Below are 14,385 nucleotides of genomic sequence, written 5' to 3'. Positions count from 1 at the left end.
CTACGTGTGCCCAGTGGAGGTACCTGGGAAATGGAGAAAAGCAAGGGGGGGTGGGGGTGGGGGGATGGGAAAGAAAACCTCCAGGACCCAGGAAGGGCGGGGAGATGGGTAAAGGGGTGGGAGGGATTTACTTACCTGTTGTGCTTGCTTGAAACACTGAGGCTGGTCGGGTTTATGCTTGAGCAAGGCATCAGATGATACAAGAATGATACAAGCTATTTCCCTGGATTGGTTATATTGCAACCTGGAGTATGCCTGTATCTATCATTAGAATTAGCATTCACTCTTTGTTTCACTCACACACACACACACAGATTTGGTTCTTGATTAATTTTATTCCTCCTGATAAAATACTAGGGGTGCAGCTAGAGATCTTGAGGTGTAGCAAGACTGCTTAGATAGCCCCACAGTTCGATTCACAATTTTATGCACCAATGAAGGACAAGAAGAACATGAATTTGGGTAATCTACTATAGACAATCCTCAAATTAAGTTACACCCTCCTATCCACTAAATCTCTCTTTAGAGTAGCTCCCCAATCCTTAAATTTGTGAGGTCACTTTCCAGGTTTGTTAGGACAATCTCCAGAGGAGCAAGAGACCATTAGCCACCCAATTATGTTGATAACAGGCAACAAACCTCAAATTAGAGTTCCCCTTTCTCTTCCCTGTCCATCCTCTGGAGAAGGTGCTATTGAGGAGTGAAATGGCAAAAAAAAAAACCCAACCAAAAAAAAAAATTGCCATCAGGAGTTGACGTGAGGGATCTGGATCATGAGACCCTAAATAAGTGAGAGTTGGTCATTTACCACACCATTTCTAATAGCTCACACATCCTCAATATTTCTAGGGCGAGGTAGAGGGTCGGTTCTTTTATTCCACAAGAAGAGAAAGGGAGTGAGGCAGAGATGCTCTTTGAGGCCAGGGGATGTATATCTTGCTTTTGTTATACTCTCTCAAGCACTCAGAATAGTGCTCAGTAAGTGCTCATTAATAAACACCACTTATCGAGCATACCTTTCCCAAGTCAGTGGCTGAATTTTCCAGGATACAGACAACATTTATTTGAAAAAACAAAAACCTAATCCAAATAGTTAATGTTGAAAGCAGAAGCAGCCTTGCTTGCAACCCAAAAGAAGAGGGATTTGCAATTAGTCCCTTTTATTGTCATTTTCTTAGATTGGCTGAAAATTATTAGTTTGGGCTTGTGTAGACATGGATCTTTAGTCAGTCGACCCAGTGTGCGGTATTTATCGACTGCCATCTGGGTACGAAGAACTATACTAAGCTCTTGGGAAAGTACAACGGAAAAAAGCCGCATGTTCCCCGTCCTCACAATCTAAAGTGGGAGACAGATGAAAATTATTTACGAATAGTGTGTGCAGGAGTATTTAAACAGGAAGTAGAACAAGTATATCAAGATGAAATAGCACAATAAGTCATTGAATATACAAATGAAAGACTAAATACATTGCCTACATGCTGAGTATAGGAATCAAACGCGTAGGTACTGTGGGTGGTTGTTGAGTGGCTGTGGCTAGGGTGGTGTGAATGATTCTGGGAAGGTTTCCTGAGGAGGTAGGATTTCAGAAAGGCTTTGAAGATGGGAAGAGTTATAGTCTGACAGATTTGGTAGGGGAGGAAATTTCAGTTCAGGGAAGCAGTGTGTCTGAGGGGATGGAGGTGGAAGAATTGAAAGCAATGTGATTACCTAACTGTGTGCCGGAGGATGCTACCAGATGGGTTGAATATTCTGCCTAAAAGTCCACCAGCTGCCTAGGGCTTTTGGCTACTCCTTTCACTTACTGCCAATTTGCCTGAACCCTGGGGGTTCCAGGAGAATGGGAAGACAGAGTGGAGCTGTCATTCCGATAGACACACTGATGATTGGGTTTCTAGAGTGGGACCAGCGGTATATTGCTCCAAAGACATCACTCATGACTTTATAGTGTCTCTGGACAAAAGTTTATTGGATATCAACCTAGTGTGAGATTTACCCCTGGCAAATTCAGCTCAATCATGGAACTTAAACTGGAAAAATCTCCTCAAAAAATACACTCGTGCCTTGTAGACTTGTCCAGTGGAATTTATTTCTTAATTCCCTTCCTTAACCATTTCATATAGCCCACAGGATGCATCCTAAAAAAATCAGCTAAGTTATATCTACCTGTGTACTAGGAAACCAGGAAATTTACCTCCCTGTCATTGGCCTAGGATACGATTGGTTCCTCTTGGAGGAACAGAGCAGAAAAGTCCTGCTGTTGTGAAAGTAAAACTAGGCTCCAGTTCTGAGTGTTTCCTCTGAACTGTTAATCCATTGCTTAGTCAGAGAGAGACCTGTCATTTGAGATAACGTTGATTGATCCTGCCTTCCATTTTTTTTAAAAAAATTAGTCCACGGGTATGTTTTTTATGACCTCCCAGATTCCAATCTATTTTTCTGAAACTGAAAATTCGATTTTTTTGGAGAGATTTTAACCTTCACCAGAAACTCTAGAAACACCAGAAACAAGGCAGGCTGAGTGTGATGATCGCTTCAAACGCTTCCTACCCTTCCTTACTCCCAGGCTTGACTTGGGTTTGGAATCTTCAGAAACCTTTTCTGACCCGTGGACAGACTCCTCCGCATGCCCTGATTATCTTCTGGTTCTATTTGTTGGAAGCTATTTACGTGCCATTTGCAGACCCATCAGTTCACTGTCTGTCACTGCTTGGTCCCAGGGCTGTGTTGTTTTAAACACTGGCAAATGCTTCTCTGAAGGCTACCTTAACCAACCTGGCAGGAGGCTTCGTTGGTACGGAGGACTGGTACATGACCTCTATGTACGGACAGGTTTGGGAGCACAGCTTAGACTGTGAACCCCACATCATGCTTAGGCAGAGGATAAACTGAGGATGAACCAAGGAGCCTCCAAGGTAGGCAAACAAGTTTTCATTAAGGGCAGCAGGATGAAACGATGATCTCTGTTTAGGGAAATGGATGGGAATTCTAGGATTTCTTCTTTTACCTATGCTCTGAGTATCTCGAGAATAACAATTTCTATCTACAGATCCAATTCACTTTGCCCACTCAAGGCAATCTTTTCTAAAATAACTTTCTCTCTAAAAAGGCAAGGATCTCTTAGGGGGAAAGAACAGGAAGTGAGACTTGGGATCAATTAAGCACACTCATGAGGGAGATGTTTCACTCTCCATTCCTGTCCCAAAGAAAACAAACGAGCAAAAGGGAAAAGAGTAAATGATGAGGAGGATGGGCATACCTTTATAGGTTTTATGTGAAGACTGCACAAACTCATTTTAACCCACACCACACTTCCAGAAGGCTTACTCACAGTTTTTCGAACATCTGGCAGGGTAATCCACAATGGAAACACAATTGGGAAAACTATAATGAATGTTATCTGTTTGCGGGTGGTGGTAGGCCAGGCCAGGCTGAGTGGCTGGTCGTCATCTTCCTCACCAGCATCTGAAGTCTGCCAGGAAAATCAAATGAGCAGCATGGTAAGAACGGAGCCTAAAAGAAGGCGACTATCAAACAGTCCAAATTAAGAACCTCTTGGAGACACTTCAGTTATTTATCATGTGATTTATCATTCAGATTTAGAGAATTGCAGCCTTTGTACTGGCAACCTGAAATAAATTAGAAAAATTAGATCAAATATATAATTCTACAAGAGCAGGCAGTGGTATCATAAAATAGCCTTTTAGAAGTTACTCACTCAAGACACACTCTTCCCCAAGAAGGCAAATTCACTGAAAAAGGTGGGTCTTGGACTGTGTCCTGATGGCTACTCAGGTTATTATTCAGTAAAAGACTTCCTGAAGACAGGTGATTAGAACACGTTACTGGAGATACAAGTAGAGTTTTAGTGCACTAAATAGAGCTTCGGGGGCCTGAAGGAGTTGTAACTTCCAAACATACCTACCTAACTTAGAAACAGTTTGTAATATAAGCACTGAAGGAACCTGGTCTCATTAAGGAGTCTGCACAAGGCAAATTGCATGGCAGATTGAAATGATACACACATGGAAAAGTGAATGGACATGTATTCCTTCATAGTTTTCAAGATAATGAGCGCTTGCTATCTAGAATTTTTTGTTACAATTTAGATAAGATTGCGTGCCTCGGAAAAATGAGGGCGAGGCTTACCATGAGATTCTGTCTTCTTTCCAGCCTTTTGATTTGTCCAGAGGTCTTTATGATGGACAACTGCTGACTAGGGGTCCTGGTTATCTTGCTCTCCTCTCTCCCATTTGACCAAGCTGATAGCATGCTTGAATGCTGGGGACTGCCCTACAATTACTCTTTGCTGATCAGATGGATCCTCTAGATCAGGCCTGGAGGTGGATCAAATGCCCTGAGCCTCCCTACTGCTTATTTAGTGTGCCGAGCTCTTTAATAGCCTTCACGTGGAGGTAGTTTAACATTAGGTTTGCCCTAGGTGGAGAGAAGCCAGAAACAACATTTTAAAAGGAAGGTTCTCTCCTCCAACTAACCTTGCCTCATCGTTCAGTGTGTCCTGAGATTGTCTAGATAAACTCACCCTTACCTGGGAGGGATGAGTTAGATTTGCTGGGTGCAGTTCTTCTGGTGACCCTCACCTTCATCATGTAAAGGCTTCCTTCTGCACAGGCATAGGTGTACTGAGATATTTATGCTAATTTTAACATTATTTGGCTGTTTTTCTTTTGTTTCTCTTAGAGGTTGACATAACACAGTACTCATAAATGAAGTTACTGAATTACCAACTCTTAAGTAACTCTTAAGAGTTGGAATTCACTGAAATACAATCACCGACTCTCAATCTAGATCAGCCTATAGGAACTTGTCTCTCAGATTCAGTTTTCTCTTGATTAGAGGACTCCATGAAATTTCAAGTAGGAAAGAGAAATGCCACATCAGAGTTCACATTTATTCTGAGGATCTGACTGTGGCTTTTATTCCCTTAGCCTGTAACAAAAACACTAAGTTGAAGGAAGTGATTTCTTAACCTAGAAAAGCAGACAAATTCATCAACCCTCTCTGCATGGGGCAGAACTAATTGTTGAAAAAACCTTAGTGAATTCTTGTGTTTCTTAGCAGCCCTAACCATAGTCCACGTGTTGGCCAGCTGATATTGGCAAGATTGATCGTATCCTTGGGTTCAGTTTCTACATGAGAGGACTCAACCATTACCTTGAGTGGATGCAGACAGGGGATTTTCATCTGGAGATTGGGTCCTTATCCAATTGGGCCAGGAATCCTTAGATTGATATTTGCTGCCCAAAAGAGCTAGACGACTGGCATTACCTCCCTGACCTTACTTCCACCCTACCTAGTTCAGGGATTGATGGAGGCAACCGGGAAGGTTGGGTATGGTATGGGGATAAGAGTGGGGGCTGGAAAAGCCTAAAATTCCCACTTGACGTTATGGTGCCTGGGCTGGGACTTAGACTCCGTTTTGCTATGATGCATATTTTTAGTAAGTGTTTTGGCTAGAATGTTATTAGGCCCCCACTTTAGGACAAGTCTTCCCTTAGGTCACTGCTTAGTTTTGGAGGAAACGGCCTGTGTTCACGAGCATGCTGTTGGAGTGGGTGAGTACTATAACATGAGTTTTCCTTAATGTGGGGTTTTGCAAGAATGTAGCCACATCTATAACTATACCTATATCTATCTATGTAAACTGAGTGTATTTTTTCCAAAACTGCTCATCCTGTCCACTTATGGCACCTTGGTAACAGATATTAGATTGGCCCCTTGCAGATTCGAACAAGAAAACTGAATGTTCTACACTGCAGGAAAATACCTTTCAAAGACTATGCCTGCCCAAATGGGGGTCCTAGAAAAGCAGAAGCAAAAAGCCTGGTGAGAAAATATAGATTCTGTTGAATTTAACTACTTCATAACATTAAATGTCAATGGTTGATGTTTCTTAAGAAAGGACACCACAGGAATAATTCCGTTTAAGATTTCAGTTGATAGTTTAACAATCAGAGCGATTTGTATTAATTTAGGCCACACATTTGTTATTCTATAAGTTTTCAAGATTTACAGTTTTGTCTCTAAGCAAACTACTAATTGATAGTCCTTACTGCATATCTACTACGTGCTGAGCATGGTACTAAATGCTTGGGAGAGATTAATAGGGCGAAGAGCAGGGATTGGGTCTGCTTACCCTATTGTATTCTCTCAAGTGCTTAGTACAGGTGCTCTGCATACAGAAAGCACTCAGTAAATATCATTGATTGACTGATAAAAGACCTAATTGCTGTCTTCAAGGAGTAAACAATCTAAGGGGGAAGAAGGACAGATGGGAGGAAAAAGTGACTGGAAAGATGGATAGGTGAATAAGCAAGTGCTTCGATACTACAGCATTTAATCGATACATACAAAAGTGCTGCAGGTGGCTGTGAATGCTTAAGTGCTGAGATGGTGCAAAAGTACCGAGGAAGAATTAATTGGAGAAAGCCTCTTGGAAGAAATGAGATTTCGGGAGGACTTTCAGTGTTTATCATTTCTCCTAATTTATCGAGTATAAGTAAACACCAGAAAGACCATTTTTTGATAAGTTGTTCTCTCCAAAAAAGCAGAATATTTGGGCTCTCCATATGTGGTCAGTTGTAATGCACAGGCCCAGTTAAGATACATCCTAGAATTCTGAGGTCCAGCGCCTGCAGTTTCACCTACACAGTGAAGGAGGGGCCAGATTCTCATTCCATAGCAGTAGCCACTGGGTTCCAAAAGACCTAGGAAATAAAAGTCTCATAGGCTCCACAGTGCACAAAATTTTCCCCAGATGTAAGAAGATGGGGAACTGAAGATACTTCAGGCTTCAACAAAGTAAGGGGGTAAGGGACTTCTTACAATTAGTTGCCCAGAGTGGAGCAGAAAGCTTCAGACCTGTCAATCTTAGAGCTACTGTTGGGCAGTTTTTTAAAAAGATCTTAAAAAAACTCAAAAAACATTACATTTTCTTGCTCAGCTGCCTAAGGAGACAGAGGCATGGCACCTCATTCTCTCCATCCTTGATGAGAGTAGGCTGCTGGGAGGTCCTGTGCAGGTGCCATTATTCACAAAGGCCCTCCCTTCATTTATGGTCACTAAACCAGTTCCTTTCATGTCAGTGACAGTAAAATGGGGCAGATGCTGGGGAACTAGCTTAGAAACGACGACGAGGGAGGTAAAAGTCTGAGTACAAAAGAAGCCAAAAGTTGCCGAGGCAACTCTGGATGCTTCGTACAGCAGAGTCAGCAAGAACACCATCTCCCACTCCCTTCTGTGTCGCCCTGACCTGCTCCCTTTGCTCTTTCCCGACCCCCCTCCCACCCCCACACCACTTATCTGTCATTTTATTTCTTTGGTGTCTGTCTCCCCCAATGTAAGCTCATTGTGGGCAGGGAATGTGACATTTTATTGTTGTATCAGACTCTCCCAAGTGCTTAGTATAGTCCCCTGCACACAGTAAGCACTCAAATACGATTCAATAAATGAATGAACAGATTTCAGTCAACATCTACTTCATCCAGCTCTGAGTAACTGGGTACTAAATATTGTCTTAAAGGATAGGCTGCTGTTTAAGTGCTCTCTCTGTGGGCTAGGCCTATATTTCTCTGTTCTTGTGAGGTTCTGCTGGATTCAGTTTCGGGCTGGTTACCGGGAGCAGGTGCATACAGTGGGGGTCTAGTGAAGAGCAAAGAAGAATACGGGAGAGTTGGAAAATATGACTTTGAGGAAAAGTTTAAATGAGTAGGGTTATTTAGAAGATAAGTCTGAGGGGATACTGACACACATCAGCCAGTACATACAGGACTGCTATATGGGGAATGGTGATGACTGTTCTCCTTCTTCTCTGAGGATGGAATAAAAGGAAATAGATTTGCATTGCAAAAGGAGTGATTTCCCCCTCTCAGGGTCGCACCCGGGAGAGTTTCCAGTATTCTACCAGTCTCGACTACGGGAGGGAGAGTCAAGCAGAGGCCTACCCATTCCATTCCTAGCTTGGGCAGTGGCAAGGAAGGCAATCTGCTGCAAGTCAAAACTCCATGTGCTGGGCAGCAGCAGCATCGGAGAGAGTCAAGGGCAGAGACTCAAGTTTAATGCACGGAAGGAGGCAACGGTAAACCACTTCCATATTTTTACCAAGAAAACTCTATGGATACATTAGTAGAACGATTGCAGGTGGAGGTGGGGTGTTCTGGGAGAGATGCGTCCATGGGGCTGCTATGGGTTGGAGACGACTCGACAGCATAAGACAAGATGAGGAGTGATTTCATTTTGATATAGGGAAGAACTTTGTGACTTTAAAGGTTATAAGAAACTGGAATAGGTTGCCAGGCGAGGTTGTGTAATATTTTATCCTGACTATTAGTGAAAAGTCCTTTAGTTGTAAATTGCCTAGAGTAAAACATAGAAAATAATCCTCAAGTAATCCTTTAATGAAAGTGGGGCAACAGATAAAATGAGGCAATGAAGATTTCAATTTTACACACGCCTGGAAGTTCCTCATGTGCAGTGAGCTTTTTAAAAAAATCCTCGAGGCATGCGGCTTCCCAAACCATGCCACCTCAGGTGACCTTAAAGCCATTGCTCAGAAGGTCATTCTGGAAGCTCCTTGGTGGTTATTTATGTCCTTTGGATTTTCCACTATGATCCTCTGAAAGAGCATTACAGAATACATCAAGGATTGCTCTCCCTGCCATTGTTTCCAAACAAAAACCTAGGAAGAGGATTGGGCCAGGTAACTAAAAATATGAATGATAACGATTTTTCGGAGACTATATAAATATCTAGTGCTGAGTTTTGCCAAACTCTTCCTGATCCACCGGCATCAGGTTACCATAATTGAAAATGATTTCAATTGGAAGCGTATGTCTCTTGCCAGCATCTCTCTTATGAGGCCAACACATGGCCACCCCTAAGTTTACTGATCCTCCATCTATATGCCTCTCTTGCAACTCTGAACTAACCTTTTCTGGGAAAAACAAAACAAAACACACACAAAAAAACTCAGTATGACTCAGATGATTTAAGTGATCCCAACAGATGGTGACATTTCATCAATAACCCTTCTGCTTATAACCTTCAGATTATATCCTTTCCCCATCTGCCAAAGTCACCGAGCAGGCACCCTACAAGCAAAGAGCAGAAAATAACTGTCTGTTTAGATGCACAAGTCCTAAACACCCTATTAGCCAATGAAAACAATTGTCTATATTGTACTAGTTCCCAAAGCTGCATTTGGGATAACTGTTGGAATTTAAAACAAGCCAACACAAAACTGTCACAGAATGTGCAGATACACCATCGCCCTCTGGATGATAAGGAGCCCTCTGATGAAGCTCTCTGCTGAGAATTAGAAAAAGTGAGAGGTGTGAGGTCATGGTGAATAACTGGGAACAGTAAAACTTTCTTTGTGATTAAGCTCCTCCAGTCTATATTGTATTATAGGCATGTTAGGTGCTATTATAGAGGTCGCAGAACATGGAGGAATAAACCCTACTTTGACCTGCACTGGTATAATGGAAGAGGCATCATGGACCTGAGTGTCAGGAGGCCTGGGTTCTAATTCAGACTCTGCCACTTGCCTGCTTTGTGACTTTGGGCAAACCATTTAATTCCTCTGTGGATCGCTCTCCTATCCATTCTCCCCTTAGGCTTTGAGCCCCATGTGGGACAGGGACTGTGTTTGATCTGCTTATTCTGTACCTACCCCAGCCTTTAGTGCAGCATTTGCCATACAGTAAGTACTTAACAAATTCCACAATTATTAATTATTACTTTGCTGGGGATTACTCTAATGATTGGGAAAGAGGCAACCTCCTTTATGCATCCTTGTTCTTTACCCTCCTCCCACTGCATTAATAATTTGTCTGCCTATCTGCCCCACCACTAGATTGTAAATCCCTTAAAGGAAAGCAACCGTGTTTTTTGCTTCTGCTGTTTTCTCCCAAGCCCTCAATACAGAGTTCTGCACATAGTAAGTGCTCAGTAAATACCATTGATAACTAGTTTGGAAGGTAACAATCTAGGCTGAATCAAACTGAAGACTGTCAGTGTTTCCGGTGGGTTTCTATGCGACCCTGATAAACTTACCCAAGGTTTCTGCACCAGAGCAGATCTATTGCTTGTTCAGCTCCCATGAGTCTCACACTTTTCAAGGGATGAAATGGCTGGACCAGCTGTAGATCCAGGGATTATTACTTGGGTTTAGGATCAGGAATACATTTAAGTGGCACATACTCCTGGCTCTGTGCACTTCCTCCCAGAATTCTTTTTGATCCATTCCTCACCAAATGAAAGGTAACAAGAGAAGGGTTGGAGAGTATGGACGAAGAGAAATGGGGTGTATGACACTATTCTCAGTGGAGAATAGGGATATCTTCTTTATACTATTTCTTCTTTATGGTATCTGTAAAGCGCTTACTATGTGCCAGGCACTTTACTAAGCACTGAGGTCGATACGAGCTCATCAGCTTGGACACAGTCCAATCCCACATGGGGCTCACAGTCTCAATCCCCATTTTTCGGATGAGGTAACTGAGCCTTGGAGAAGTTGTGACCTGCCCAAAGTCTCACAGCAGGCAAGTGGCAGAGGCGGAATTAGATCCTTCTGACTCCCAGGCCTGTGCTCTTTCCAATAGACCACACTGCTTCTCATCTCTATATCTCATATCTAATGTGAATAGCATCATATATCCTTTTTATCTTTGTCCATACTTCCCAGCCCTTCTCTCCAGGCAGCATCTTTTTACCTTCACTGAGGGTATTGGGACCCAGAACGAAGTGGCTTCAGTACCGCCTAAGTGTCAGGATTTGTCTTTAGTAAAGAGGAGTGGCTCTGCTATTGTGGTATATTGATGAACTGTGGATATTGTGGCAAATAAAGAATTAAGAGACCACTTGTACTAAGCCCTTGGGAGAGCACAAGAGAGTTGGTGGACATGATCCCTGTCTTTGAGGAGCTTTCCATTGATAACTAATTTGGATGGTTTGAAAAAAACCAAAAAAATTGACATCTGATTGCCGGTGAAAAGGGAAACTGACAAACAGACCCAACTAGAAGTCCAAAATTGGAAAGGGCTGCGAGAAAAACTTCTTGGAAATTTCAGTCTCTCATTCTCGCTTGTTACTATTACAAAGGGCACAGAAAGATTTGGAAGCAAGCACATTTTTTATTTGACCTCAGCCATCGAGTTAAAATTAAACCAGGGAAACATCTTAAAATAGCCTGTCTTCAAGTTGTTTTATTGATTAGAATATCTCATCTCCTGTTGACAAAATGCAATCTCAAAAGAGTGTGTGGGTCTGTGTCCCTGGGAGCGAACTTGAGCTTGCTAATATTCACTTTGGGGTAACGAATGGCAGGGCATCAGGGAGAGAGGGTGGAAGCGCCACTTCAAGATTTAGTAATAGGATCACATTTATGAATTTCCACTCCAGTGGCACAGCCTTAATAAGGTGCCCTTGGTGCTATTTTAAGTATTGGCCTGCTGATAATGGCCATGATCTGCACCTCCTTCACCAGGCGAAGACTCCTGTTTCCTGGATACTTCCTAGGGAGGAAGCACCCTCTTATGATCCAAACTCGTCAAATATCCGTTAACGATAATACCCTCTTTGTGCAGAGAGGCAGTACTAAATGACTCCAGAGAGCTTAATTTTAAAGAAAAACAAATGCCAGCATTTCATTTTCATGCAAATAAAACCCCATTAACACACTTCTAATGAAGATTTATGGACATTGTAAGTGACTTTGGCTTAATACATTTTAAATCAGAGCTAAAATATTTCTTTATCTCATGATTTCTTTCCCTGTATGGGTCTCTCTTTCCCTAGCCGTTTAGATGGAAGGCCTCTTGGGGGCCAGGGAAAGCATATGAACCGGAGTCCTAGAACCTCCCTCCGGCACTTAGTAGAGTGCCCTGCACAATGTCAGTGCGTAATAAATGTTGAAATATTAATGATATAGATGAACCAAAGACAAAAGGGGGAAGATGCATTAGGTCTCTCTGGAAATCTCATTTCCCTAGTAAGGACAGTCCTTCTCTATATCCTGAGACTGTCGGCCCCCCATACCCTGCCTCCAAAATGCATGCTCCACAGAAAGGCTGGCCCTGGAAAACCAGATCTATAAAAACCATAATAACATGGAATTGCAGCTAACTAGGCTTGTGCCTTGTGCCTGAAGCCCACGGAATCCTGCTGTAGGTGGGACAGTCACAGTAAGGTTCCGTTCTGCCATCCCGAAGACTGAAGGTGGGCCCTATTCTTGGCCAGGATTTAGGTGGGGTGGTGGTGGTAACATGCCAACAGGGAGGAGTGGAGGAGAGGTTGGGTGGACTTTTCTTCCTCCTCCTCCTCCTCTTCAGTGGCAGCAAAGAAAGGTTGTTGCTCTCATTGTCATAATGCCTGAAGTGGACATTCTGGGCTGTTGATCGGAGTTTTTGACACAGCTGGAAATATCTCATCTAGCCATATTATAGACTCCCGAGATGGTCTGGAAGGGCCGGTTCTGGTGGGGCTGTCAGATTGAGGCCCTTCCATTCAAACTTCCACCACGGTGGTCCAAGCATGCGTCACATCCTCGGTTGACCACTGCATCAGCCTCCTCCGCTGGTCTCCCTGCCTCCAGCCTCTTCCCTCTCCAGTTCATACTTCACTCTGCTGCCCACATGATTTTTCTAAAATGGGGTTCTGCCCCCTATGTGGGAGAGCCACTCCTGTTCACCGGATACTAAAACCTCCAGTGGTTGCTTATCTATCCACATCAAGCAGAATCTACTGACCATTGGATTTGAGGCACTCAGTCACTACTACTTAGTAATACTAAGAAAGAGAAGGTAGAGAAAAGAGAGAGAGCAGCAGAAAATTTTCCCACTACTTACCCTCACTCCTTTTCCACTATATCCGAGCTTGTACACCTTGTACTCAAACCAACATTCTCCCTGTGCCTCATTCTCATTTCTGCTTATGGCCTCCCTTCTCACTGGAACTTTCTCCCCCTTTACATCTGGCAGACCCCCTGCTCTTCCCATCTTCAAGGCCCTTCTGAAATTACTCTCCTTTCCTAGTGAATCTCTCCACTCACTACCTGATAACTCCCACAGACTGCCCTCTTTGGCACTTCTGCATCACCTCTCCCTGTTGCATGTCTTCATCTCTTCCTGTGGCATTTACATACACAGCTTCATCCTCTTTTGCTTACCCCTACCTACCTAAAACATATTGCAGTGTGCCTGTAGAGACCCTTTCTAAAAACGTACTCAGTCTCTTGTGATGTATAGCAAATTACTGAACAGCTGTGTTGCTCAGCAGTGTCTGTAAATAGTCTTTCAACTACCTTTTGCCATCCCAAAAGGGTGGAGCCATCCCAAAAGATGTTCCTTCCCAAGCTTGCGCTAGGATCAGAGTGAGATGCCTAGAAGCAAAGCCTGCTTCAGGGTGGCTGAGGTTGAAAGTGCCCAGCCTCCTTTCGCTTGGTTCAGAAGTGGCGCCTGTTGTAACAGGGACCTTGCTCTGGAGCAAGAGTGTGTGTGTGTGGAGGAGGTAGGAGATCTGGCATCCCGCCGTAGCCATGTTCTAGGTTTGGGGTTTCAGGCCAACTCAGGTAGATTTCCTTATGTGACACTGCACATGCACCTGGGAGGCTACCCCTGTGATTTTGGGCTAACTTCCAAGGGCTATGTAATATCCACGGCAATAAGGCCAGTAGGGTTGAGTAGGGAAGTAAAGCTGGAACGAGAAGGGAGAATGGGGATAGGGAGAAAAAGAGCCTGGGAATAATGAGATGGAACTAGAAAAAGGTCCCCGGATTTGGAATGGAGAATTTGATAGGTAAATGAGAAAGAAAAGGGACCGAATGTGGAAATCAGCATTTACGGACTGTCTAGTTCAGTGGCTAGTGTCCAGCCTGGCAAACTGATCACCTGAATTCTCATCCCGCCACCGCTTTTGACTCTGGGTGGCAGTCTGTTCTGAAATAGAGGCCTGCCTGCCTCTAATTCTCCCTCCTTCCAATCCTTGGTTGCTTTAATTTCCCCACAAGAAAGTAGACATTTAGTGGTTTACCAGAAGTTTGTTTCCAATCACTAGGCACAATTTTCACCTGCATAACTGTAAAGAGCTGCTCGGTAGTTGACGAGTAGGAAAGGTTTCTATTTTTGCTGACAATTTGGGGAGATCCTACTGTGAAAATCAACTGGAAAATGGAAAAACACAAATTCAATCAACTTGGAACAGTCAGGGCCTGATTACCCAGTTTGTGGATTAGCAGTGTTCTCTACTATTCCTTTTTGTCCTATTTGTTGACCATTTCACTGCTCCCCCAGTAATGGATGGGAAGTAGAACTAAAAGTAGATGGAATTCAAATAAGACAATGTCGTTCCTTGCCAGGAGCTAAGAGA

The 14,385-nt window shown here is 43.3% G+C and overlaps 1 protein-coding gene across 6 annotated transcripts in view; it reads right to left on the bottom strand.

Annotated features, from left to right (window-relative positions):
• SLC24A2 (solute carrier family 24 member 2) overlaps positions 1-14,385 on the bottom strand; it is a 254,761-nt gene that overhangs the window by 33,093 nt on the left and 207,283 nt on the right. For all 6 annotated transcript variants that reach the window (XM_029053758.2, XM_029053762.2, XM_029053761.2 and 3 more), the window contains one exon: positions 3,332-3,472. In XM_029053758.2, coding sequence (XP_028909591.1) covers positions 3,332-3,472 — 141 coding nt within the window. The remainder of the gene's footprint in view (positions 1-3,331; positions 3,473-14,385) is intronic.

Source organism: Ornithorhynchus anatinus, chromosome X3 (assembly GCF_004115215.2).
Source record: "Ornithorhynchus anatinus isolate Pmale09 chromosome X3, mOrnAna1.pri.v4, whole genome shotgun sequence".
Lineage (NCBI taxonomy): Eukaryota > Metazoa > Chordata > Mammalia > Monotremata > Ornithorhynchidae > Ornithorhynchus > Ornithorhynchus anatinus.
Note: the sequence above shows the minus strand (reverse complement) of the source record. Positions and strands in the feature narration are given on the sequence as shown.